This window comes from Mizuhopecten yessoensis, unplaced genomic scaffold, assembly GCF_002113885.1.
Source record: "Mizuhopecten yessoensis strain PY_sf001 unplaced genomic scaffold, ASM211388v2 scaffold8335, whole genome shotgun sequence".
Taxonomy (NCBI): Eukaryota; Metazoa; Mollusca; class Bivalvia; order Pectinida; family Pectinidae; genus Mizuhopecten; species Mizuhopecten yessoensis.
The window spans coordinates 601,757-627,717 of NW_018407496.1; the positions used below are offsets into that span (position 1 = coordinate 601,757).

At 35.0% G+C, this 25,961-nt stretch overlaps 3 protein-coding genes across 7 annotated transcripts in view; 2 read left to right on the forward strand and 1 right to left on the reverse strand.

The window, feature by feature from the left end:
- Positions 1–6,255, reverse strand: part of LOC110455635 (flotillin-1-like) — a 31,121-nt gene extending 24,866 nt beyond the window's left edge. For 2 of the 3 annotated variants that reach the window (XM_021505879.1, XM_021505880.1), the window contains exons 1-3: positions 6,114–6,255; positions 3,511–3,586; positions 1,718–1,808 (exon numbers count right to left, since the gene is read on the reverse strand). In XM_021505879.1, coding sequence (XP_021361554.1) covers positions 1,718–1,808; positions 3,511–3,586; positions 6,114–6,159 — 213 coding nt within the window. In that variant the 5' untranslated portion in view covers positions 6,160–6,255. Of the gene's footprint in view, positions 1–1,717; positions 1,809–2,416; positions 2,508–3,510; positions 3,587–6,113 lie in introns of all 3 variants that reach the window. The other variant, XM_021505881.1, reaches the window with a different exon arrangement.
- Positions 6,256–10,232: 3,977 nt separating this feature from the next.
- The window catches only part of LOC110455627, a 66,664-nt gene continuing 50,935 nt past the window's right edge, over positions 10,233–25,961 (forward strand). Inside the window, exons 1-2 of one of the 3 annotated variants that reach the window (XM_021505853.1) lie at positions 10,233–10,288; positions 19,811–19,990. In XM_021505853.1, the coding sequence (XP_021361528.1) occupies positions 19,921–19,990 (70 nt within the window). In that variant the 5' untranslated portion in view covers positions 10,233–10,288; positions 19,811–19,920. Of the gene's footprint in view, positions 10,289–10,915; positions 11,027–12,598; positions 12,769–19,810; positions 19,991–25,961 lie in introns of those variants that run through there. The other 2 variants (XM_021505851.1, XM_021505852.1) reach the window with 2 other exon arrangements.
- On the forward strand, positions 14,234–15,244 carry LOC110455620. Its single transcript, XM_021505831.1, has one exon. The coding sequence runs from the start codon at positions 14,234–14,236 to the stop codon at positions 15,242–15,244; it is 1,011 nt and encodes a 336-aa protein (XP_021361506.1).

The following is a 25,961-nucleotide window of genomic DNA, read 5'->3' on the forward strand; positions in this document are numbered from 1 at the left end:
AGATTGTTTTTTGTTCTCCAGGTGACTGTTAGTATATCTATAGCTAGATTGTTTTTTGTTCTCCAGGTGACTGTTAGTATATCTAAAGCTACAGATTGTGTTTTGTTCTCTAGGTGACTGTTAGTATATCTATAGCTAGATTGTGTTTTTGTTCTCAAGGTGACTGTAAGTATATCTATAGCTAGATTGTTTTTTGTTCTCCAGGTGCCTGTTAGTATATCTAAAGCTACAGATTGTTTTTTGTTCTCTAGGTGACTGTTAGTAAATCTATAGCTACAGATTGTTTTTTATTCTCCAGGTGACTGTAAGTATATCTATAGCTACAGATTGTGTTTTGTTCTCTAGGTAACTGTTAGTATATATATAGATAGATTGTTTTTTGTTCTCTAGGTAACTGTTAGTAAATCTATAGCTACAGATTGTGTTTTGTTCTCTAGGTAACTGTTAGTATATATATAGATAGATTGTTTTTTGTTCTCTAGGTAACTGTTAGTAAATCTATAGCTACAGATTGTTGTTTGTTCTCTAGGTAACTGTTAGTATATATATAGCTAGATTGTTGTTTGTTCTCCAGGTGACTGTTAGTATATCTATATCTAGATTGTGTTTTTGTTCTCCAGGTGAGTGGGAAGTATATCTATAGCTAGATTGTTGTTTGTTCTCAGGTGGCTGTTAGTATATCTATAGCTAGATTGTGGTTTTGTTCTCCAGGTGACTGTTGGTATATCTATAGCTAGATTGTTTCTGAACATCTCTCCAGGTGACTGTTGGTATATCTATAGCTAGATTGGGTTTTTGTTCTCCAGGTGACTGTTGGTATATCTATAGCTAGATTGTTGTTTGTTCTCCAGGTGACTGTTAGTAAATCTATAGCTACAGATTGTGTTTTGTTCTCTAGGTAACTGTTAGTTTATATATAGCTAGATTGTTTTTTGTTCTCCATGTGACTGTAAGTTTATCTAAAGCTAGATTGTTTTTTGTTCTCCATGTGACTGTAAGTTTATCTAAAGCTAGATTGTTTTTTGTTCTCCACGTGACTGTAAGTATATCTATAGCTACACATTGTTTTTTGTTCTCCAGGTGACTGTTGGTATATCTATAGCTAGATTGTTTCTGAACATCTCTCCAGGTGACTGTTGGTATATCTATAGCTAGATTGTTTTTTGTTTTCCAGGTGACTGTTAGTATATCTAAAGCTACAGATTGTGTTTTGTTCTCTAGGTAACTGTTAGTTTATATATAGCTAGATTGTTTTTTGTTCTCCATGTGACTGTAAGTTTATCTAAAGCTAGATTGTTTTTTGTTCTCCATGTGACTGTAAGTTTATCTAAAGCTAGATTGTTTTTTGTTCTCCATGTGACTGTAAGTTTATCTAAAGCTAGATTGTTTTTTGTTCTCCACCTGACTGTAAGTATATCTATAGCTAGATAGTTTTTTGTTCTCCAGGTGACTGTTAGTAAATATATAGCTAGATTGTTTTTTGTTCTCCACGTGACTGTAAGTATATCTATAGCTAGATTGTGTTTTTGTTCTCCAGGTGAGTGTAAGTATATCTATAGCTAGATTGTTTTTTGTTCTCCACGTGACTGTAAGTATATCTATAGCTAGATTGTTTCTGAACATCATGGACACGAATTTGTATTTTTTAGCAAGAAAAGATAGCAAAATAGGGATTTAGGAGTAAGATAATGAGCAGTCCAATAGACTTGAGGCTTACCTGTGCGATTCCTGTCACAGAAATAGCTACACCGAGCTGTGTGTATACATTGGAACTATCTACCTGGATATCCATGGTGTTTAGGGTCAGTCTGAAATAAACCCTAGACACTTAGCCAAAGAAATCATTTAAAATAAATGGCTATAACTGCCAAAATTCACAAAACCAAGGATAGGCAGCAACTGAAACAAAAAGCTGATGTTATTGGCTTTTTTGTTGAACAGGTTACTGGAATATTTTTGAAGTGATTTTAGCATTATGGGTGAAATAATGTTAACTTTGAGATTGTAGAAATTTTGAGTGAACTGTCATTGATCAGTGACAAAAACAATTGTTTTACCATGAACCTGTTCAAACTTACCAAGCAGGTTAAAGCACCAAACATCAGTTAAATAAAACAAAAAAAAGTCATGAAAAAAGCAATGGCACAATATGTAACTGAAGAGAGAGGTGTAAATGGTTTGTCAACTGACAGCTACAGGCTTATATATTGTATCATCAGTGGCTTCGATTTTCACATACCTCTAATACAAATCTGCCAGGTATGATATATAGCCACCAGACCTAGCTAGTAGGACTGGATGAGATTTGATTTTGACAAGATGTTTACACCCCTGTTGCTGCTAATCATGCTCAAGGAAAGCAAGTGTCTAATAACGGGAGGATATCCAAGGACAGACAACTGTCAACTGCACTTACTTGTGCAATACCAGTGACTGAAATGGCCACACCCTCTTTAGTGTATACCATGGGGCTCTCTATGGACAGGGTCAACGTATTGAGGGCCATTCTTAGGAATTTCAGGAGGAAGACAGAAAAAAGTATTACATAACAGCAGACATACATGTATGCATTTTAATCATTAAGTGTTAATCATTAAGTTAAGTTTAAATACATCCTCATCTAAAATAAATAGCTATTTAATATAGTCAGAGGGAGTCCATGTGGCAAAAATAATTATTATCCAGAGAAAGAGAAATATTTTATGTCTTCAGGCAGTTTAGAAAATAAAGCAGGACTTCATAAATTGATCACAAAGTAAATATTAGGAAAATAAGAATTCTAGAAATGCATATGATCATCTAACAAGAGCTGGCTACTGGCACTATGCACAAATCATTTCTTTTAATAACTGCGATAGAAATATGCAATAAGTCTCCAAAACATTTCAATTTTTATTCATGAATTTAAACTCCTATTTCTAATTACAAAACTTTCCTTTTTCAAAGTAGTCATAAATTCTACTATAAAACTACACTTGTTTCATCACATCAGTTCATGAGACCATTTTGTTAAATATTTTTTCAAAACATTTTTAGAGCGCAACCTTATAACAGGGTCTGTATCGCTCACCTGGAAATGTTAGTAAAATTGAAGTTGGAATAGCTAGATGTTGCTGGTAGTGTACATGTATTACATGGTTAGACAGGGGTTATATTTATATGCAATTTGACAAAAATCCTGTAAATCTAGTAGCTAGTAGAAGGATTTTATAGGATGCTACAGACCAAATTTAGTCAAAATCTACTTAGCCGTTCAGGACTAGTAGCGGTTTAAAAGAAAAGTTGACGGACGGATGACGGTAGCTGCCATATTGCATAATCTCACCATGGTCCTTCGGACCAGGTGAGGTAAAACAGGTGAACGCACAAATGTATTTATATGATATATATGGGGCAAAGAAGTAATTCCAACAGTGATATATATATATATACATTGACATCAAATTTATTATATGTTGCTCTTATCTTACAGACACATATAGGGGTGGATATATATTTAGTGACACTGACCTTTGCAGGTGCTGTATGACAGGCCATACAAAGACACGCCCTCCAGGGATAAACAGGGATCTGGAATGGCAGCATCCTGTGAAACATAAATACATGTAGCATTAATAAAGCAATAGGTTGTCCTGTATATTTAGCTCTTATCCTACAGACACATGGGCTGGCTATATTTTGTGTCTCCACTGTTAACTCACACAGATCTAGAGGGCTGGGGGGGTTGCCTAACAAAACTAATACACGGTGTAAGATGCCCCCAATATGGTCTACTCTACATGATTTCCATTCTACTCTACCTCTGTCTTTTTTAATTCACCTCCCTTGGTCACGGACTACATGGCACACTACCATTTTATTTTCCTGTGTAGTTCCTCTAAATGTCCTTAATATGTTCATGTGCTGTTAAACCATGAACAATCTGATTAATTATTGGTTTCAAAAGATTTTTGTAAAAAAAAACCAAGAGGCCCATGGGCCTTAACGGTCACCTGAGTCCTACAGTATTTATTTTTGTTGTTGAAATATGTACCAATTTGAGTAAAAAATAGTTAAGTATAATGTTAACTTAACTTTGTCAGGACCATGAGCTGATCTTTCCTAGACCGATTTTAAATGAGATCGGCCTATTAGAACTTGTTTTTAAGTTTGAAATAGGTATTTACAAAATAGCGGCCATGGCAGCCAAATTGTATTTCTGATTGACCCGAAAAATAACAACACTTTGTCAGGACCATGATTCGATCATTCCTACAAAGTTTCAGTTCAATCGGCCAAGTAGAACTTTACTTTAAGTTTGAAATAGTTTTTCAAAATGGCAGCCGTGGCGGCCATATTGGATTTCTGATCGACCCGAAAAATAACAACACTTTGTCAGGACCATGAGGCGATCATTCCTACCAACTTTCAGTTCAATCGGTCCAGCAGAACTTGACTTTAAGTTTGAAATAGGTTTTCAAAATGGCGGCCGTGGCGGCCATATTGGATTTCTGATCGACCCGAAAAATAACAACACTTTGTCAGGACCATGAGGCGATCATTCCTACCAACTTTCAGTTCAATCGGCCCAGCAGAACTTGACTTTAAGTTTGAAATGTAAAATGTTAACGGACGACGGACGACGACGGACGAAAACGGATAGCAATAGGTCACTTGAGCTAAAGCTCAGGTGACCTAAAAATCAATTTAATGAACTACGCAGTGAGTTGTGTAGTTTTCCCCATCAATTTACATAATTGATTCACAAAAATCATTACAGCAATTGTTCACATAATTTCATATATGATGATAATCGAATAACCATGAATCCTGACACCAACTTGCCACCATACAATCACTGATTTAAGTACTCTTAAATGTTATCCATGCATCAATTGACGACTGAAATAAATTTGGAGGATGTTTTAAAACATCTGGGGTGAGGAAGTGAAAATGTATGTAGTAATGGGGAAAGCTCAGTTCCGATCTCACCATGTCAGATATAGGAGTATTGTCAGATAATTGAGAACTTTATCTCCAACCAGCACATATATACAGTATTATGCCTGAACAAAATTACCTAAATATTCAATAATGAATATTCAAGCTACAATCAAGTTAAAGCTATCCACCAATTATTCTGTTAATCTATTTGATACCAATATATTATGGTAATATAACCTAAACTGGATTAATTGGTATTTCAATTTGAGTAAACTGATAGTGAATGTACATTTATGTAGTTTGCTTACACATATATATATGTTGTGTGTACTTAAAACATCTGCATACATAGATGAAAATTACACCATTGAAAACATGAAATTTCAAACTCTGGTCACAGCCTTAGCTAGGCAAGTTGGGGTTATATAGGCCTATATATTTTATAAAATTAGCTCCAGTTTCAGTGGTGAAAATCAATTCATATGTTGAAAAAAAATCTAAATTAAGACACAATTGACATTTATTTCTAGGAAGATTTTTAAACAAAAATTATTAACCCTTTGAGATTGCAATCGGAATATGACAGGTCAAATGCTTTACGTTCTAACCAACACATGTGTAAGGAGATACATTATAAGGAATGTTAGGCATGGCCGAAGCCAACTCCCCAAACAATTTATTTCACGCATGAGTGAATGTGTTTACGACTATCTTGGGTGATCTTGTTTCGAATTAAACACAAACATTGAACTAGTTCTAAACACTTGAACTTTCGATAAACAAAAAGCTGTTCGTGGAATGATAGCCGACATTATTTGGAATGCAGTCGATTGTACGTTCACCAACATAACTCCATGCAAACATTATCCAGTCCCATGGGGTTAGCTGCAGCCATTTGTTGCAAACATCCGGCCGGAGATGCACTTTCATGTTTTCGTTTATCAACGCATTTTTGGGGTATTAATGCAAAACGATTCTCACACTTATATGATAATAATTCAGGCAATGCATAAGAAAGGATCCTAGTGTAAATGATTGCTTGAAATATGACAGATATTTATGATAATTTATACTTTTGGAAGATCAATCTTCCGGAGTTCAGTGTTAGGATCTGGGACAAGAATTTGACCGCGATCTTGCATGCAATGGAATTTAATACGGCATCTTATTGTGAAACACATTCTACTCACCCGAAACAACCATCACTTCGTTCGGACCACATGTTTCAAACCCCATTTTTAAGCGAAATCTCCAATATTGGAGACCAGCCCACTTTCCTCCTCAGTTCTGTGTTTATTTGGATTCGGGGTTAATGTGTAGCTCTACGATGATTGGTCAATAACCATACTATACATTTCGCAATTAAGTCATGTGACACCCGTCAGCCTCACCGAGTTACACATCTTATACCAAGTGTGTTACGAAATACACTATTATGAAATAATAAGACATACAGTATAACGACACTAAATAGTATCTTTTATTTAGAAATACAGAAATAAACAAAGATTAACGTTAGTGCAGGCAAATTCGACATGCACCCAAAATAAATAGATTCTAATTTCTAATGCCACATAACGTTAATTGGATATAATCTAAATAATAAATATAAGACCGTGATAATACCTAATGGAAATATTCTCCCTGGGCCATGTTAACTTGTTAGAAATATCACGGACTTAGATAACAATAACCTAATTCCGTGGAAATATAATGAAAATGTTTTACGTACAAAATCAAAGTCCTAGTTGGAAGCTATAGACTATATACATTACTACGTTAAATTTCCAATAAAAACTGTCAAAATCAGATCTCTAAGTTAGGCCTATTTATTATTTTAAATAATACATTACAATATAAAGTCTGCAAATTGTTTTCTCATATCAATAGGTAACGGAAGTCACGTATTATTAGGAAGTATCAAAATGCGCCCCAAGTATGCATAGTTGATAAGAGTTGTTTCCCCTGAACCAATGTGCCATCAATTAGGCGATAAGCGGAGAAATAACTATTTACGCCCCTCTCCCAGTTATTTTATTCGTATTGTGTCCCATTCTCAGATACAATATTGCCTCACTCAATTTAGCAACATTGAAATAATTAAAACACATCCTCAGAAAATTGACAAATTCAATTAGAATTCTTAAACATTCTGGTACAAGTTTTACCTAACATTACAGAGCGTTAATTGATGACGTAATATATAAATTACAACATGTGTCGGTCATAATTGCGCGTTTCACTTACGAAAAGTCTATAAAAAAGTAATTTGTGTTCATTTTAAAACGTTATGCTAGATTTTTTAATTAGTGAGCGATGTCTTGTAATATTACATAATGTATGGGGAAGTGTATTATGAAAAAGAAACAATTAATGTTAAATGAATAACATATCATTTACCCATCATCAAATTTAGTATACTTGAAATAGATTAAAACTGTGTATTTTTTCTAACTGTACAAAATACATAATGTTTACTTTCAAATGCGTGATTTGCACATGTCTGGCTACAGAAAATATGCAATAGGTACACACAACTAATTGGATATTTTATAGCTTGTTTATGTTTAAAGAAATTAATCCACAACATGACAAGTAGACTGCATCCGGAACTGAAACCCTCATCCTCTTCGGAAACGTCATATACACCGTACCGCAATACTATACCACTTGTAATGAGATTAAACCACAAAACGCATCCGATGGCTCTCCCCCTGCTATCCCGGATGTGATCTCCGATTGCGTCACCACATAAGATTATGTAATATGAGGTGATCACAACAGTAACTGGTAAACTGGTTTCACTTACTACTTCTTTTCCTTTTTCACTTATGCAGTGTTCAAGCTAGAACTTGAAAAGGGCATGGCGCTTACCAGAAAAAGGGAAACTTTTAGCGCGCAATAAAATCTTTAAAGGGCACTTCTTACACGTCGGAGATGTTTCTGGCAATCAATGTAATAGTTAGTAATGAAGTTTCAGTGTATATCTGGTTATATTGTTTATCCTCTATATATCATGTTTAAATTTCATTTCGATACTTGTGTTTAATTTTAACTGTGATTCATGTTTTCCATAAAGTTGAATTAAATATGTGTCCATGATATGGAAACTGATCGAAAGCCAAATTGAAACTAACCAATACAAAATATCCATTTCGATCCAATATTTCTGGGAACTTTGATGCATTTCAAACTAATGGAAATATATGTGTTGAGGTATATACATCAAAAATGACGGTAAGTGGTATAGCTCCGGTATATAAAAAGAGAGGAGTATTCCTGTCGATTTAAACAAAAAAATGCTCAAAGAATCCACAGCTCGTGGGATTTTTAAAAGTGCTTGCCCGTGTATATGTATGGAAACTAAAAAAAGTGTTATTTTCAAAACGAATTCGAAGAATTATTCAGATGTAGGATTTTTTCAGAACAAGATCCCTTAAGCAAAAGGCAATATCTAATATTTTTTCATGTATTTTGGGAAACTGCAGACATGAAAGGCAAACTAAAACAATGTAGAAGATGCCGAAATGTTGCATTATCAAAAAATAACACTTCTTTCATTAGTCCCTTTAAATACTGGTATACCATACTGAAAATATTAAACATCTCAGACAAGAAATTATCAGGAATTGGACTTTGTGGACTTATTAATTGTCGGATATTATAATTAACATACTAGGTAATCTAAAAAGCAAAATATTTCTTCTTCCATTACAAGGATTAGAACTCCAAGGTTCGAGTGCAATTGACCCTAGGAGGTGGCATTTCAAAGAATATATTTTTGTAATTTTTAGGTATTATATTAAAACTATGTACATAACGAGGATGCAAAATTAGTAATGAGTTCCAGGTGATAATAGTTCTTGCATGGGAAAACAGAGAATTTGTAGGCGTCTTTTGCGGTAGATATTGTGTTTATTTTATGTGCCCCCCTTGTTCGTCTGTCACCTGATGTCCAACTATGATGATGGGTTAATGTTAACGATGTTATGCGAGATCTTATATAGCATTGACAATCTAACTTTTGCCCTTCTTTGTGATAAAGATTCCCAATCTAATGATTTCATCATGGTTGTAATACAGCCTGGATCTCCAGACCTGTACTCATTAAAAGTGTATCTCACTGCTCTACGTTGACCATTGTCTAATTGTTGTATGTGGTTGATGGAATAGAGGTCCCAACAAGTTGAGGCATATTCTAAAACTGGTCTTACAAGAGTAGTGTATGCCTGTGATTTAACTTTCCTAGTACATAAAGATTTCTTTCGAAGGTAGGAAGCCCAAGGTCTTATTGGCCTTGTTGGTCGCTGATTGAATGTGTTTGCCCCAAGTTAGGTCTGAACTGAAAGTGACACAAGATATTTGTTAGTATCTACATTTTCTAAAATCTGATTATGAAGGGTATGAATATAATTAATGGTGTTTCTTTTTTACGATACGTTAATAATAGAACATTTACTGGTGATAAACTTCATTTGCCACTTTTCTTCCCATTTTGCTAAAGACTTAAGGTCATTGTTCAACTTAGCACAGTCTTCAATAGAGTCTATTTGTGTATATAATAGACAGTCATCAGCATGTAGTTTTATATTACATGAAACTGAGTCGACAATATTATTTATGTACACAAAAATAGGAGAGGGCCGAGGACTGTCCCGAGAGGGAGCCCCGAGAGGACAGGCAGTTATCCGATTCTGTTCCATTTAGCAAGACTTTCTGGGATCTAGAATTCAAAAACTGAGATATATCCAAATACATGTTTGGCTATTTATGCCACAATAAGTAAGTTTAGATAGTAGCCTTTGATGGGGAACTTTGTCAAAGGCCTTTAAGAAATCTAAAAGTGCAATATCTGTCTGTTTGTTTTTATCTATGTTTCTGGCTAAGTCATCAATAGTTAAAATAAGTTGAGTTTCGGTAGAGTGCTTAGAACGAAAACCATGTTGAACATTTGTTAGAATATTGTTCCTGTCTAGGTGTTTCGTGATGCTACTGTGAATGATATGTTCGAGGAGTTTACATGATATGGATGTTAAGGAAAACAGGATGGAAGTTTATCGACTTTCTTATATAAAGGGATTATATTTGCCTCGCAACAGTGCTCATGTTCAGGGATGATCGAAATATTTTTGTTAATGCAGGAGTTATTTCCCTTGCCATTCAAGAATTTTCGCCGGTACATCATCAGGACCGTGTGAGACTGTAGATCAGATAGAAGTTTAAAGACATCTGTCTCACCAACAGTAATGTCTGGCATACTTTGGTATGGGGAGGGACCAAGGTTAGGAAAATTAGATAGCTGTTCTTGAGTAAATACTGAGTGAAACTGGTGGTTCAGGAGATGAGCTTTGGTTTTGGGGTCTGGGTAAGTTATTCCATCCTTAGGAGATCTGATAGGTTTGTAATTGGATAAGATGTGTAGTATTTGTATATGATTTTTCTACAAAACCAATGTTGCTTCCACCAAACACAAGTCATTACCCTCAATTAAATGTAGGCCAGTTAATCCTAAAGTGTCATGTCGCGGTGGAAGGGGAGCTTTGTAGGAATGGGATTTGAATGATATTACTGAATTAATTTTTATGGTCATAAGATTTAACTATTTTTTTTATCAATATATCATCTGTGATTATCTCCCGCTACATTCAATATTATAATATTTTATTGTTATTTTATATATATGTTTGTCGTAATAATAGTTAATGTTTTCTTGATAACTTTAAATAAATCAACGTAATTAATTTGAGCACCTTTGTAATAAAGTATCATTTATGTGTTGTAACTGATAAATCTGGAGAATGCTAATGTGTTACTTCATTACCACGATCTGACAACGGCAAATCTGAACTAAAAAAATTAATCATAAAGTAAAACCTCTGGCATCTTGAATCATCATCGCCTCCCGGAAACTAAAATTGTTATATTGCTGTCCTTCGCTCCGTTTAATAGGCAGTATTTGCGTTCCTAATTTTATAATAACCGCACATGTTCACCGAGGCGAATCGACTCGTACACATTTCGAGACATCTGTCAGTGGTGTTTTGAGCCGGATATTTGATATGAAATATTTATTGCATGGATATAAGGCTTATAGTGTGCACAGGTAAGGTATTTTCCATCTCAATTTTTATATTTTTCTTATTTATCTCATATTTGTATACATACGATTCTTCGAAATGCATCGGACTTTGCCGTATATAACTGACGGGCACCTTGCTATCTTTGCTCGTATCTAGGAAAGCGACGCGGTTTCTGTGGTAACCTGTCTAGGGTATACGTTGTGTATCCATTCTTTGTTTTACAGATCAAGAATGCTTTTTTATTCGGACTCATATTTCGACTTTCGAAAAGCATTAAATGATTGTCGAATTAACTGCCAACACAGCATTAAACATTAACGGAGAAAACGACATGAGTTTAATTATAACTCGATTGTCAATTAAAATTTGTTTTCTTATAAAAATAAGTAAGGAAAAAATGCACCATGTGGAATTTAAGTAATGATGTCTGGCGTTTTGATAAGACGGTTGTGTTTGTTGTAGGTATTAGATCCATGGTCGTGTCATTGTCAGTAGATATTCCCCTACCTGTGTCTCAATTGTGCATGCCTATACACGAAAACAAGACCTGTAATACACACATGTATACAGGCCTAATGCTAAATATCTGCTTAAGGTTTGGCTGATATTTTAATTCCACAGCATGTCCTATATAGTTTTACAAGTATATCATATATATACTGTACATATAATATAGTAATACACATTACTGTGAGTTTATTAATTTCCAGTTCCATTAAGCTTTAAGTTTCATATGTTTACAGTACATGTATATGTTTTATTTCTTTTTTCTCTCTTTAATAAATCGATTTGTAGATAATCTGATACATCTAACAATTTTCCTTCAAAACATGTGCTTTTGGTATTTTAAAAGTCAGGATTTTGTTATTATACTTATTGTAGTTGTTTTCAAAACATTAATTTGCATTTGTTTTGCCCTTTTGCCAATGTGTCTTCAATCCTGACTTAGTACAAAGGCTTTGTCTTTACGTGCCCACTAACGGTTCATGTCTTTTTTGTCAGAAAAGGGATTGTTCACTGTATCAATAGAGAAAGGGGAAGATCAGATTAAATTTTCTACGAGATAGTATTTCATTTACTAATAAGGACTATACATCACTATTTGAAACAATCATTTAAATTTTACATTGTTGCAATACAACATTGTTTCATCTTGTTGTCAATCAAATATTACAACAAAAACAGTAGATATATTGACAGGGAAGTAAAACTGATTCTGGCTGATTCGAGGATTATTTTTATACCTTAATTTTCAAATTGATTATATTTATCAACTTTTATTACCAGATCAGAACCTATGTTTGCCACCTTTGCACTGAGTACTCCCTAGCTCACACATGTGGTATTCATGGTCAAGGTATTTCCCATGTGTCAATTTAGTATGTTCCTATTACCTGATAACATAGCAAAAGTGCCATACCCATAAATGCCTGTTGAACTCTTTAGGAGGCGTACCTGCATGTTTATTTTGATAATCGTGAAATGAAATTTTTGGCATTGTATCAAATCAAGAGTTTGTATATACGAAAGGTTGGCTATAGTAAAACTAGCCTAGTAATGTTTGTGAATGTTTATACAAATTAAGTCATGTGATTGGGCACGTTCACTACACACTTTGGATATCATTGATCAGTGTGGTTGGGCACGTTCACTACACACTTCGGATATCATTGATCAGTGTGGTTGGGCACGTTCACTACACACTTCGGATATCATTGATCAGTGTGGTTGCAGACAGTGATTGGAATATAGATCCATTAATCAGGTAAATATATTCTTGGTTCATTTTACACACTTACCTCTCTTCATCAATGATACTTCCATGTATAATGTACGCTATTTACACCCGGGAACTGAAGAAAATTTGCATAGAATTGCATGCTTACACTGGCAGAGTGATTTGATGTTCAAAAAAATTACTGGAATTAATTACAAATGTTTTATTATTGTGTCTTTGAAAAGCCTAAATCTGCAGGCACATGCATCGGTAGTTCTTGTTATTATGTTAATCTTATCTTATAATAGAAATAATTGGACATCTCTAAAAACAAAATCTACATAGGTATAGTGACAGTCAAGATAGGTGAAAGGACAGTCCATATAGGTGTGATGACAGTCCATGTATGTGTGGTGACAGTCAAGATAGGTGAAAGGACAGTCCATATAGGTGTGGTGACAGTCCATATATATGTGGTGACAATCTATATAGGTGAAAGGACACTCCATATAGGGGAAGTGACAATCCATATAGGTGAAAGGACACTCCATATAGGTGTGGTGACAGTCCATATAGGTGTAGTGACAGTCCTTATAGGTGAAAGGACAGTCCATATAGGTGTTGTGACAGTCCATATAGGTGTAGTGACAATCCATATAGATGAAAGGACACTCCATATAGGTGTGATGACAGTCCATAAAGGTGAAAGGAGTTAATCTTATCTTATAATAGAAATAATTGGACATCTCTAAAAACAAAATCTACATAGGTATAGTGACAGTCAAGATAGGTGAAAGGACAGTCCATATAGGTGTGATGACAGTCCATATAGGTGTTGTGACAGTCCATATAGGTGTAGTGACAATCCATATAGATGAAAGGACACTCCATATAGGTGTGATGACAGTCCATATAGGTGTTGTGACAGTCCATATAGGTGTGGTGACAGTCCATATAGGGGTGGTGACAGTCCATATAGGTGTGGTGACAGTCCCTATAGGTGTGGTGACAGTCCATATAGGTGTGATGACAGTCCATATAGGTGTGGTGACCCTCCATATAGGTGTGGTGACAGTCCATATAGGTGTAGTGACAATCCTTATAGGTGAAAGGACAGTCCATATAGGTGTGGTGACAGTCCATATATATGTGGTGACAGTCCATATAGGTGAAAGGACACTCCATATAGGAGTGATGACAGTCCATAAAGGTGAAAGGACACTCCTTATAGGTGCGATGACAGTCCATATAGGTGAAAGGACACCCCATATAGGTGTGATGACAGTCCATATAGGTGTGGGGACAGTCCATATAGGTGTGGTGACAGTCCATATAGGAGTAGTGACAATCCATATAGATGAAAGGACACTCCATATAGGTGTGATGACAGTCCATAAAGGTGAAAGGAGTTAATCTTATCTTATAATAGAAATAATTGGACATCTCTAAAAACAAAATCTACATAGGTGTAGTGAAAATCCATGTAGGTGAAAGGACCCTCCATATAGGTGTGATGACCCTCCATATAGGTGTGGTGACAGTCCATATAGGTGTAGTGACAATCCATATAGATGAAAGGACACTCCATATAGGTGTGATGACAGTCCATAAAGGTGAAAGGACACTCCTTATAGGTGCGATGACAGTCCATATAGGTGAAAGGACACCCCATATAGGTGTGATGACAGTCCATATAGGTGTGGTGACACTACATATAGGTGTGGTGACAGTCCATATAGGTGTGTTGACAGTCCATATAGGTGTGGTGACAGTCCATATAGGAGTAGTGACAATCCATATAGATGAAAGGACACTCCATATAGGTGTGATGACAGTCCATAAAGGTGAAAGGACACTCCTTATAGGTGCGATGACAGTCCATATAGGTGAAAGGACACCCCATATAGGTGTGATGACAGTCCATATAGGTGTGGTGACCCTCCATATAGGTGTGGTGACAGTCCATATAGGTGTGTTGACAGTCCATATATATGTGGTGACAGTCCATATAGGTGAAAGGACACTCCATATAGGTGTGATGACAGTCCATATAGGTGTGATGACAGTCTATATAGGTGTGGTGACAGTCCATATATATGTGGTGACAGTCCATATAGGTGTGATGACCGGCCATATAGGTATGATGACAGTCCATATAGGTGTGGTGACAGTCCATATAGGTGTGGTGACAGTCCATATAGGTGTGTTGACAGTCCATATAGGTGTGGTGACAGTCCATATAGGTGTGGTGACAGTCCATATAGGTAAAAGGACAGTCCATATAGGTAAAAGGACAGTCCATATAGGTGCGATGACAGTCCATATAGGTGCGATGACACTCCATATAGGTGTGGTGACAGTCCATATAGGTGGGTTGACAGTCCATATAGGTGAAAGGACACTCCATATAGGTGTGGTGACAGTCCATATAGGTGCGATGACAGTCCATATAGGTGCGATGACAGTCCATATAGGTGAAATGATAGGTGTGCTGACAGTCCATATAGGTGTGGTGATAATCTAGGAAGGTGTGGTGACAGTCCAGATAGGTGTGGTGACAATCTAGGAAGGTGTGGTGACAGTCCAGATAGGTGTGATGACAATCCAGATAGGTGTGGGGACAGTCCAGATAGGTGCGGTGACAATCTTTATTGAGGGGTCAGCTGTGTTGAAAGTCCAGACACTGATTGAGGAGGGCCATTGAGATCGAGTTTTGTCTGGGGGGATGCATGCTTTTTCGTGAGGGAAGGGTCCTGATCAGGTCAGCAGACATGCTAATGGACCTACACATACAGACACTTATAATTCAATAGTACCTATAACATGGAGCTTAATAAGAACATCCATGCATTGATACCCAGGGTTTACGCTCACTTACGCTCTCTACTACGTATCCCGATATATTGTCATAGGACGGATGTGCTCAATTTTTAAAAAAAAAATGTTGGCAGAACGTTATCAAACTTAATCATATGTAATATGGATTATATAGATTTAAGAATTTTGTCAAACCAACCATCGATTACAAAATTTGAGCTATTAAAAGCCTGCTTAATGCTTATTGGCATATCTGTTAGAATTTGTAGTAATTTGTAATGTAGAAAGAGAAAAAAAATATCCACAACTGTAGAATGCTGAGCCCTTTATACCTGAACTGTCACATGTTGAACATGTTTTAAATGTTAAATGTAAACACACCATTGGGCCTGTAATGACATTTTTTTGTGCTGATGAACCTTAAAGAATATCCATCAGTTATGAATAATACATTAACATTTTAACATAGAGTAAGTTTGTTTTGTATGTGATGCCTTGACCCTCAACATGAATAACATAACATACGGTCGTTTGGTTCTGGTAAGAAAGTGCCTGTCTAGCAGCAATTGGGTTTTTTTTCTCTCCAAAAAATGTTACTTGTTCAATTAATCATAACTGCCAAAGTGAAAAAATATGTAAAATGTCTACAGATTAGATGAAGGCCAACATTGAAATACCTGTCAAACTGATGTACCTGTTGGAATATATATGGTCCGTGGTATCACAGGCATTGATTATATATGACATTCTTTGACAGTAATCTTTATAATCTGTGTCTGAAAATGATCCTTGTTTTTTCATTTTGGACAAAAGTCTTTCAAGTACACTGTACAGTAAGAAGTGATTCTGTTATTGTTGGCAGTATAAGTACTGTAATAATTATCTGACCTTCGTCTTTAATCTCGTTTTTTTCTCAGGTAAGGGCACCAATGGTATATGATTAACATTTGTTCACAGAAGAAATCCAGTACCTTTTTCAATTTAAATGAAAAGTTATCAATATCTAATTACTCTGTTTTGAAAGTACTTTTATGTTTAAGGTCATTTGCATAATTACAAAACTTTCATGTGTCCATAGATTTTGGGTTCATAACAGGGGGAAAGCAATTTACATATAATTGGTTCATAATGTTGACAAAGGTAGCAATTTCCAAGCATTATTACATTTTCTTTGTGCTACTGAACAGTATTTATAAGCCGTTTTTGTATAAAATATCTACCTGGGTGACCTCCATGGCGATGTATAAAAAAGGAACTGATGGCGAAAGAAGTAGAATCACTTTCAGAAAGTTTCTATTTCCTTGAAATTCCAGGGGTTACGTTCACTTACGTTTTCTGTACCCAGGAATATGTCAAGACAAATCAAAGCCCAGTGCGCACCACCTTGTGGATGATATAAGTGCATGTAGACCTGTTTGATCCTTTGATGTACAGCAAAAGAATCATGAGACAGCGTAACAGTAAAATTGACCAGCTTTGAAGCTGGGTGTCGCTCCTCCGTAATCTTCAAAGGACAGATATCAGCCTAGCAATTGGTCAGTTTTTATGACCTGAAACCAATCGAATAGCTAATTTTGTGTCTTCAGGGATGCACAGAACATAAGAATTAATTTATTTTCAGAAACATCCACTCTCTTTAACTCTCAACAATAACATTCTAATGATTTTAGAAAACCAACTTCCATAAAATGATAAAAGGGAGGGGGTTGTTTATGGTTGAATTTGAATTCAAAATAACAAGTGAGTTGGGGCATGTGTTATGCCAGAGCTTTATTTTAAAGTGATTCAGAAGCCAGCTTCTCAGTCTGGTGTTGAATCTTCCTTGCCAAGGTTAACACTGTGACATCTGTGGTGTCCTATTTATGAAACATTCCTTTCTGAAGCATATAGTTCCGAGTTCTTTTGGTAGAAATCAATAAAAAAAATAAATGGATTATGGAATGTGTGCTAAAGTGAATCTGACAGGGCTGTCCAATAATGTAGTTGTAGGGTAGATAAATAGATTTATTTGTGAATGTTGTCAATGATATTTCTGTAGAAACCTCTGCTTTCATGTGGTTAAGGGTGGTAACCATATGCATGCTGTATGTCCTAGTCCTAGAAACCTTTTTCTAATTTGTTTTTGTCATTTATTTTTCTTTAGGTTCTGGAAGTGTTTCCTAATCATTGTACTTGTCCAACAAAGCAATATTTTAAATAATTTTAAATTGATTTATAAACATTTGTTTACTAGAGATTTTAAATTTGTTACTAGAAATCTATAGATAAGAAACTTTGATAGTTTAAAACCTTTAATTCAATGTTGTTTTTTAAGTTGCATGGTAGTTTATTTCAATACATCTCTATATAGTTAATGCCTATTTAGTCTCAAAAGGTTCTTCTTCATGATCCAAATTCCAGCTAATTCAACATAGCAAAGTTCTGCTGTGTTTATCTTTTGCAGTCTTCAAATTACCTGGTAAATGCAAACTAAATGTAAATCTTTGTGTACGGTTAAGCTATTTGATACCTCTACCTCCTGTCACTGAATAACCGACCAATTCCTCTATAATTAGGTAGCATGTCATTGAACCATAGCTGGAATATAACCCTACATTTCCACACTAGCAAGAACAATACTACTGGACTGATGCCAGTAGGATATTGGGAAGTGTGTATTTCAATGACAGGTTCAGATAGAGCGAAGGGTTTACCTGGGCAGGTCTACAGGACCCACCTACTGGTACACATGAATCACCTACTGAACCAGTCATATTCATTTTGCAAATGTTTTAGTTTTTGGATGGGAATATTACTTGGATTTACCTATATTCCAATAGGATATCTTAAGTTTATAGATACACTACTTATACAAGGTTTATGCTGAGAGATCAAAGCTGCTAATTCTTCAAATTCTATGACACCAAGCTTAAGACTGTAGCTTTTGTATATTGTTCAGGTTGGTATACAAGTGGTATAACCGGCTGAGATTTGGTAATAGTCATTTCCTGTAGATCAAAGTTGATGTTAAGTTTGGTGCTAGTCTTTATAAGGAGTCTGATTCTATAAGTGTACTGTGTGACATTGTTTAGATGAGGCCGCTGATGGTCACACGATGTACCACATCACTACTGCTGATGGTCACACGATGTACCACATCACTTAGCTACTGCTGCTTGGCCATGACGAATACTTGACCTTTGTTAGCAATATCAGACATGCAAAGCCAGAGATCCTAGCTTCTTGCTGAACATCTCTGTGTGTTGTCCTTCAGTCTTCATATTATTGATCTGGTCGACAAAAACGTTTTGCATTATCTATAGAATTTACATAGTTACATTTGAATATTTATAGTGTAGACTGAGAGACACACATGTGTGTGGTCATCTGAGTCTCTGTCACTGTCTCTGCAAGATATATACTATTACCAGCGTCATGTATTCTAGTATACATGCTAGTCATTTTCCATCCATGCTAATATTTCATTATGGGATCTGAAACATGCCATCTAAATGGTGAGGTTAGTTTCTGGTGACTTCCACTCTAAAAGATGGGACCGTAGATGGTCTTAATCATGTAATATTACTGTACATTGCCATACAACCCATATATAGTGAAGTATTGCTATTTTGTTAAATGACATTTTGATTATATAATCATGATTGTATCATACTGTTAATACATTGTTGGTGATCCATTGAATTTTTGGAAAGATTTTGTCCAAAGTCAACTTTACTATATATTTCTAGCAACAAAGTTAGAGGTACCTTGTATACTGAAATCAGCTGGGTGTCTGTCTGTAGCCTAACTAAGCTTGTATACAGTAAGTGTAATCAGCTGGGTGTCTGTCTGTAGCCTAACTAAGCTTGTATACTGTAATCAGCTGGGTGTCTGGTTGTAGCCTTATTAAGCTTGTATACTGTAATCAGCTGGGTGTCTGTCTGTAGCCTAACTAAGCTTGTGTACTGTAATCAGCTGGGTGTCTGTCTGTAGCCTAATTAAGCTTGTATGGACTACTTATCCTAAAGTAACATATAAAGATGCCAATTAAAATTTTAAATACACTTATCAGTGTGCAAAGTACTTATAAAATATTCAATTAATTTTTCATTTCGGAAGTCATTGACAAACATTGCGAGAAAAATGTTCATCAAAATTGAAGGATGTTTACTTCATCGTGTGATGAACACTGAAACATTTATCAAACTTTAAGGATATTTACCTTAATCTATGACAATTACAGAAACTGGCATTTATTAATTGTTCATGACTATATCAGTATTTTCCATTACAGATAACAGAATGACCAATGGTCACTGGGGACAGGATATGATAGAGATTAAATGCTGACCAGTCAATATCCAGTGATGATAATCTGCTGACTCCACTAATGACACCGTAACCATGGCGTTCCTTGGATACAGTGATGATTTTGACCTTGATGATGATGGAATCCTTCGCGACTCAGCTTCCTGTAAGTACCTACACCATGTTATTTTCCTACTAATGTCATAAGTGTAAGAATTCATTGAGATAGTCTATATACGTACAGGTATATTTGTAATATTTAGGCTGTCAATTCTTATTGTTTCACAAAATGCAGGTAAGATATACATTGCTGTGATTAATTATTTGAACAATTTCACTAATTCATTTGTAAAATTAAAAACTTTTATGACGGATCATATGAAGGCCGGTGTAAAAATGTCTAGCACTGCTACGTTTACATTGGATAATTTAAATATGAATCAATACAGTGTTGTTATTAGTTTATTACTATGTGGTTTTAGTTAGTCTGTATGGACATAGGCGTGGGGACTAACGCATTAATACTAATCAATATCAGACTATTATACTTATATAAGTACTGCGGGTAGGCAGGAAACAGTCTGACAGGACTGTTACACGGGCTGACATTAGCAGGTACAGAGTCAGGACTTGTTGGAAGATACTACAATTGATACATTATACATCACCATAGTTATATTACATATACATCTACTATAGATAACAACTGTGTTACCTTAATTTGATGTTTCAGTACATTTTATTAAAATATTTAACAAATAAACTTTTTTTTTCAAAAATTAAACTAGAAAAGTAATTTTTGTTCACAGATTGAGCATGCTGTATACATTTAGTGGTATATATTGGAAGTGACCTCTGGGTCATATTGGAAAGAAAACAAAGTTATTTGGACATTTTAAGTTTCAGGCATCTAAATTCCAAAAAGATTTTCACATTTGTGTTTGACTCCGGTAAATATTTATTTAAACTGTCGGAAATGAAAATCTCAGTATATGCTAAAGCACAGTAGGAATTGTTTGAATAGTCAAATCATGAAAAAATCCACAGAAAGAATCCTGTCTTTAATTGACTGAAGCATTGCAGATAGCTTTGTCCTCCTTCAGTGAGGTTAACATGAACTGCACATAACGACCCTTTGTGCCTTGAATGCACCTGATCATGATGTCTACAGTTCTGTAAGTCAGTTTGGTTGTTCATATATATTTGTTTACCAAATTAGAATAAGTGCTGACACAACCTTTATCCCAGTGTGTATTTCTGCCATTGCGGCATTGTGTTAGAGTGTTTCAATGTTTACTTTGTACTTGAAATGTTTTTATGTGGACTAGAACTGTTTATTGAATTGTGGCCATTTTATATGGAGTGTGACTGAATTTATATCTGGCTGGTTTTCACACTGATATAATAAAATCCTTTCTCTGAGAGGCCGAAGCTTCCTAGACTGCTTTACAGTGATTGGTTAGCTTCCTTGTCTAATTGCATGCATTAATAATTTCGGAAAATCGGTTTTGTTGAATCTAAATATGCATTCTATCTACAATGTTTGAACTACAGATCTTACTGAGTTAATGTATTTCAATATTTAGCGAAAGTTTGTTTGATAGTGTCTCAAGCTAACCAACTAACCTGTTTCTCACAGGGTCAATGAGAATCAATGAGATTAAAAAAATCTAAACAGGATTGATCATGATCAACTATTGAAGCTACTATCCACACATAAGTGTGAGCCGTTGTCTTTAACGCTTGTCAGGTCCTCTACGTTTGTTCTGTCAGAGATTCCAGTCCAGATCTCACCCCAAGGCCTGTTGCATGTTCATCTATTCAGTGTTTGAATGAAGTACTTACTTCAAGATAAGTCAGTGGACTGGAGACCTGTTCTGGTTTCTATTCGTTACTAATGTACTCGTTACTGTGTTCGGGTGGAAGTGTCTGTTTAGGGTACGTAATGTGTGCTGTAGTCCTGTAAAGGAGGTAAGATATGTCGGTCTATTAGCCAATGTTCGGCAAACTGAGAAAAATATATTTGAAATTGACAATTAATATCTTGAAGAATATCTAATATAGTTTTTCTCTGCAAGTGTTACATGTAAAGTTGTGTACTGGTAGATTGAGTAGCTAGTGAACTCTTTATATATTTTATAGCCATTTATTTCATTTTAAAGAAATATTTTCACATATTTTTAAATTGAATAATGCCTAATTGGTAATTGATCTTTAGAAAACATAATCAGATTTTTAAAAATGTTTTTTTAAATGTCTGGTTATAATGTACATATTATACTGGGGTACTCCTTGTAGAAATACAAAATGTATTACACTATACATGTATTGTATCAGAAATCAGTAAGCTACTATTAATTCAAATCACTCAACATTAGGCCAAGTAAAAACAATGTTTGTGTCCTGTTACATGGTTGAAAAAATTAAGGTATGTAGGCAACAAATTTTATTTTCTATTTTTATAAGGTTTATGTAGGTGGGTATTCTTCACCTTAACAGTGCTTTTCTTGAAAATTGCTGAAAAAGTTTAGGGTAAGTAGGGTAACAGAAACAAGCAACATATTTTATTTGGCCTAAGATTTCTTAAAATAAGTATTTACTGTACAAAGAGTGTTTACAGGTAGTGCCTACTGTGTACCAGTCACACTGGCAATTTATTCCAACAGGGAAAAGATAAGATCAATTTTATGTTAGAGATTTACATTTGAAAATTTAATTATAATGTAAGTGAAGATTTGTTGGTGATATAAAACAGTTCCAATCTTTCTCTTCAACTAAGTGATCCTGTGGTACACATATGCCATCCTGTATATATGGTATTGGTGAAATGTCATCCAAAATTTATCGCTCCATCTGCTATAGATACGTGTTGACATCTGTTAGAGGTAGAACCAAATATGTGTGCACAGTGTGATATACACCACTTCTTAGTTATCATGTTATATATAATATAAGATGCCATAAAACTGGACAGAAATGGTTTGTAGGCTTTATAATGTTAGAGGCACTTGTAGAGGTAACTCATCAAAGTAAACTTGGAGTATATGTACATGAACAGGTGAGTTAGGAAGGCAGGGCACAGGTCACTGTAAAGGTAAGTAAGGTAGAGTTTAGAATTTCTGAATCATAAAATGTGGGATGAACAGACTCATTTGTTATAATTTATTATAGCACATATTTCATGTGATGCATTTTGTTTTGATGCAGTGTCAGATGATTGGGCTTGCAGTTTGTTCTGCTCTTTAGAGTCTTCAAATCAAATACACAAACCTCTATTTCTACCATGATTTCTCATCTAAGCATCTGGATCACCAGTCCTTCACCACTGGGTCGCAGTTCAAGACCTATGTCCATGGGGCAGTTGCCAGATACTGGCCAGAGGTCGGTAATTTTTCTCTGGGAACTTTGACTTTCTTCCACCACCAAAACGTGGCATGTCTTTAAATGACCGTAGCTGTTAATAGGTCATAAAACACCAAACCACACCATGATTTCTTTGTAGAGATACTGAACTTGGTGACAGCTGGTGACCATGTAGCTCATTTGGTTAGAAAGTCTGGGTAGAGTTCAGAGGTCTTGGGTGAAAATCCCGGTTTGGCCAAGTTGCAATTTCCATCTTCTGTTACACTTCAATATCTTCCTTGATTAAGGGACTAGACTGGCTGACTGTCGGAGACCTGGTATCTCATTTTGTTAGTGTATCCATCTAGAGTTTGGAGGTCTATGGTTCGAATCCTGATCTGGACATGTCACGTTTGGTTTGTCTGTGTTTGACATCCTATTAACAACTATGGTCATTTTATGATATGCCATCTTTTGGTGGTGGTGGTGGTGGTGGGGGGTAAAACCAGAGTGCCCAAGAAAAACCACCAACCTGCGGCCAGTGCCTGGCGACTGCTCCAGTTAGGTCTCAAACCTGCGACTCAGTGGTAAGGGGGTTTGTGATTGCTAATGGTCACCTTTACCATTTGGGCACCACGGCCACTCTGAACTTATGTACGCAGTTTGGTATTTGTACATAGGGTTTCCTATTAAATTATATGTTTTAATTTTACAACTAAAAATTTGATACACACTTTTTCTTTTAGTCTCCAGAGTATTGGAGCATAGTTAATTACTAGATATCTATGGTACATTATATGTTTATGCCACTTTTACTAGTCATTATACAGTACTGTAAATTATACTACTGTACTTGTTTTGCTATAGTGTTACCAATATATGGTAAATATGTCAGATATCGGCCTTACTCCTGTCCCTGTGGATTATCATTGACCCTGGCTGTTTATATATGGTAAAGGGAGATTTGCCCAGATATTTGGTCTATATTTAATCAAATACCTTATATAGCATGGAATACCAATACTGTAAGCTAATGGGCACTATTGGATCACAGGGTAAATTCTGGTGGGTTTAATCAGTGATAAACTATACATTTATTATACCTGTACTATAAATGGGTTAGAAGAAACCCCTGAAAGTGTAACATATATCCAATAAATATATATTAGTTTGTTTTCTATTTTTTTTTATCTTAGCTTGTTCTGGTAATTGAAAAAAACTTATAATGATAATTCTTTGACAAAATGTTTTTGTGAGTCACTTGTGTATAAGGAGAGCACTGATAATGGAACCAATATGTACTGTAGTAATATGTACTGTATAGTAATATGTACTGTAGAAATGTGTACTGTAGTAATATGTACTGTAGTAATATGTACTGTATAGTAATATGTACTAATATGTACTGTAGTAATATGTACTGTAATAATATGTACTGTATAGTAATATGTACTGTAGTAATATGTACTATAGTAATATGTACTGTAGTAATGTGTACTGTAGTAATATGTACTGTAATATGTACTGTAGTAATATGTACTGTAGTAATATGTACTGTAGAAATGTGTACTGTAGTAATGTGTACTGTAGTAATATGTACTGTAATATGTACTGTAGTAATATGTACTGTAGTAGTACTGTAGTAATATGTACTGTAGTAATATGTACTGTAGTTTTATGTACTAGTAATATGTGCTGTAGTAATATGTACTGTAGTAGTACTGTAGTAATATGTACTAGTAATATGTACTTTAGTAATATGTACTGTAATAGTACTGTAGTAATATGTACTGTAATATGTACTGTGGTAATATGTACTGTAGTATTACTGTAGTAATATGTACTGTATGGTAATATGTACTGTAGAAATGTGTACTGTAGTAATGAGTACTGTAGTAATATGTACTGTAGCAGTACTGTAGTAATATGTACTGTATAGCAATATATACTGTAGAAATGTGTACTGTAGTAATGTGTACTGTAGTAATATGTACTATAGTAATATGTGCTGTAGTAATATGTACTGTAGTATTACTGTAGTAATATGTACTGTAATATGTACTGTGGTAATATGTACTGTAGTATTACTGTAGTAATATGTACTGTATAGCAATATATACTGTAGAAATGTGTACTGTAGTAATTTGTACTGTAGTAATATGTACTATAGTAATATGTGCTGTAGTAATATGTACTGTAGTATTACTGTAGTAATATGTACTGTATTATGTACTGTAGTAATATGTACTAGTAATATGTACTGTAGTAATATGTACTGTAATAGTACTGTAGTAATATGTACTGCAGTAATATGTACTGTAGTAGTACTGTAGTAATATGTACTGTAGTACCTATGGGGACAGAGCAAAAGTTTTTGTGTAAACCTATTTTTGCAATTGTGTTTCAACAACTCTTTCACTAGGATTCAAATCTGTAAAATCAACAATAACATGATATACAGTATAGCCTTATTCTATTGATCACCAATTTGGAATTTCAAAATCAAAGTCATAGCTGTCAACATATTGCTCATTAGGAGGGTGATTCCCTCATTTTGACGAAAAATTACCAATCTCCCACGAAACTCCCTCATTTAAGTCCAAACTCATACAAAGTCAAAATCTACATCCGGTGGTCAAATGATCTCCTAGTTACTGCAGGGTGTGTGCAAAGGTCATAGCAGGTGTTTCTGAATCAAATGAATGCTTTTTGGAGTTATTTTGATACATAAAAATGAATTGAGCAAACCAGTTTCAGTCGCGTTTCAACACTTTCTCCCTCATTTTAAATGAGGA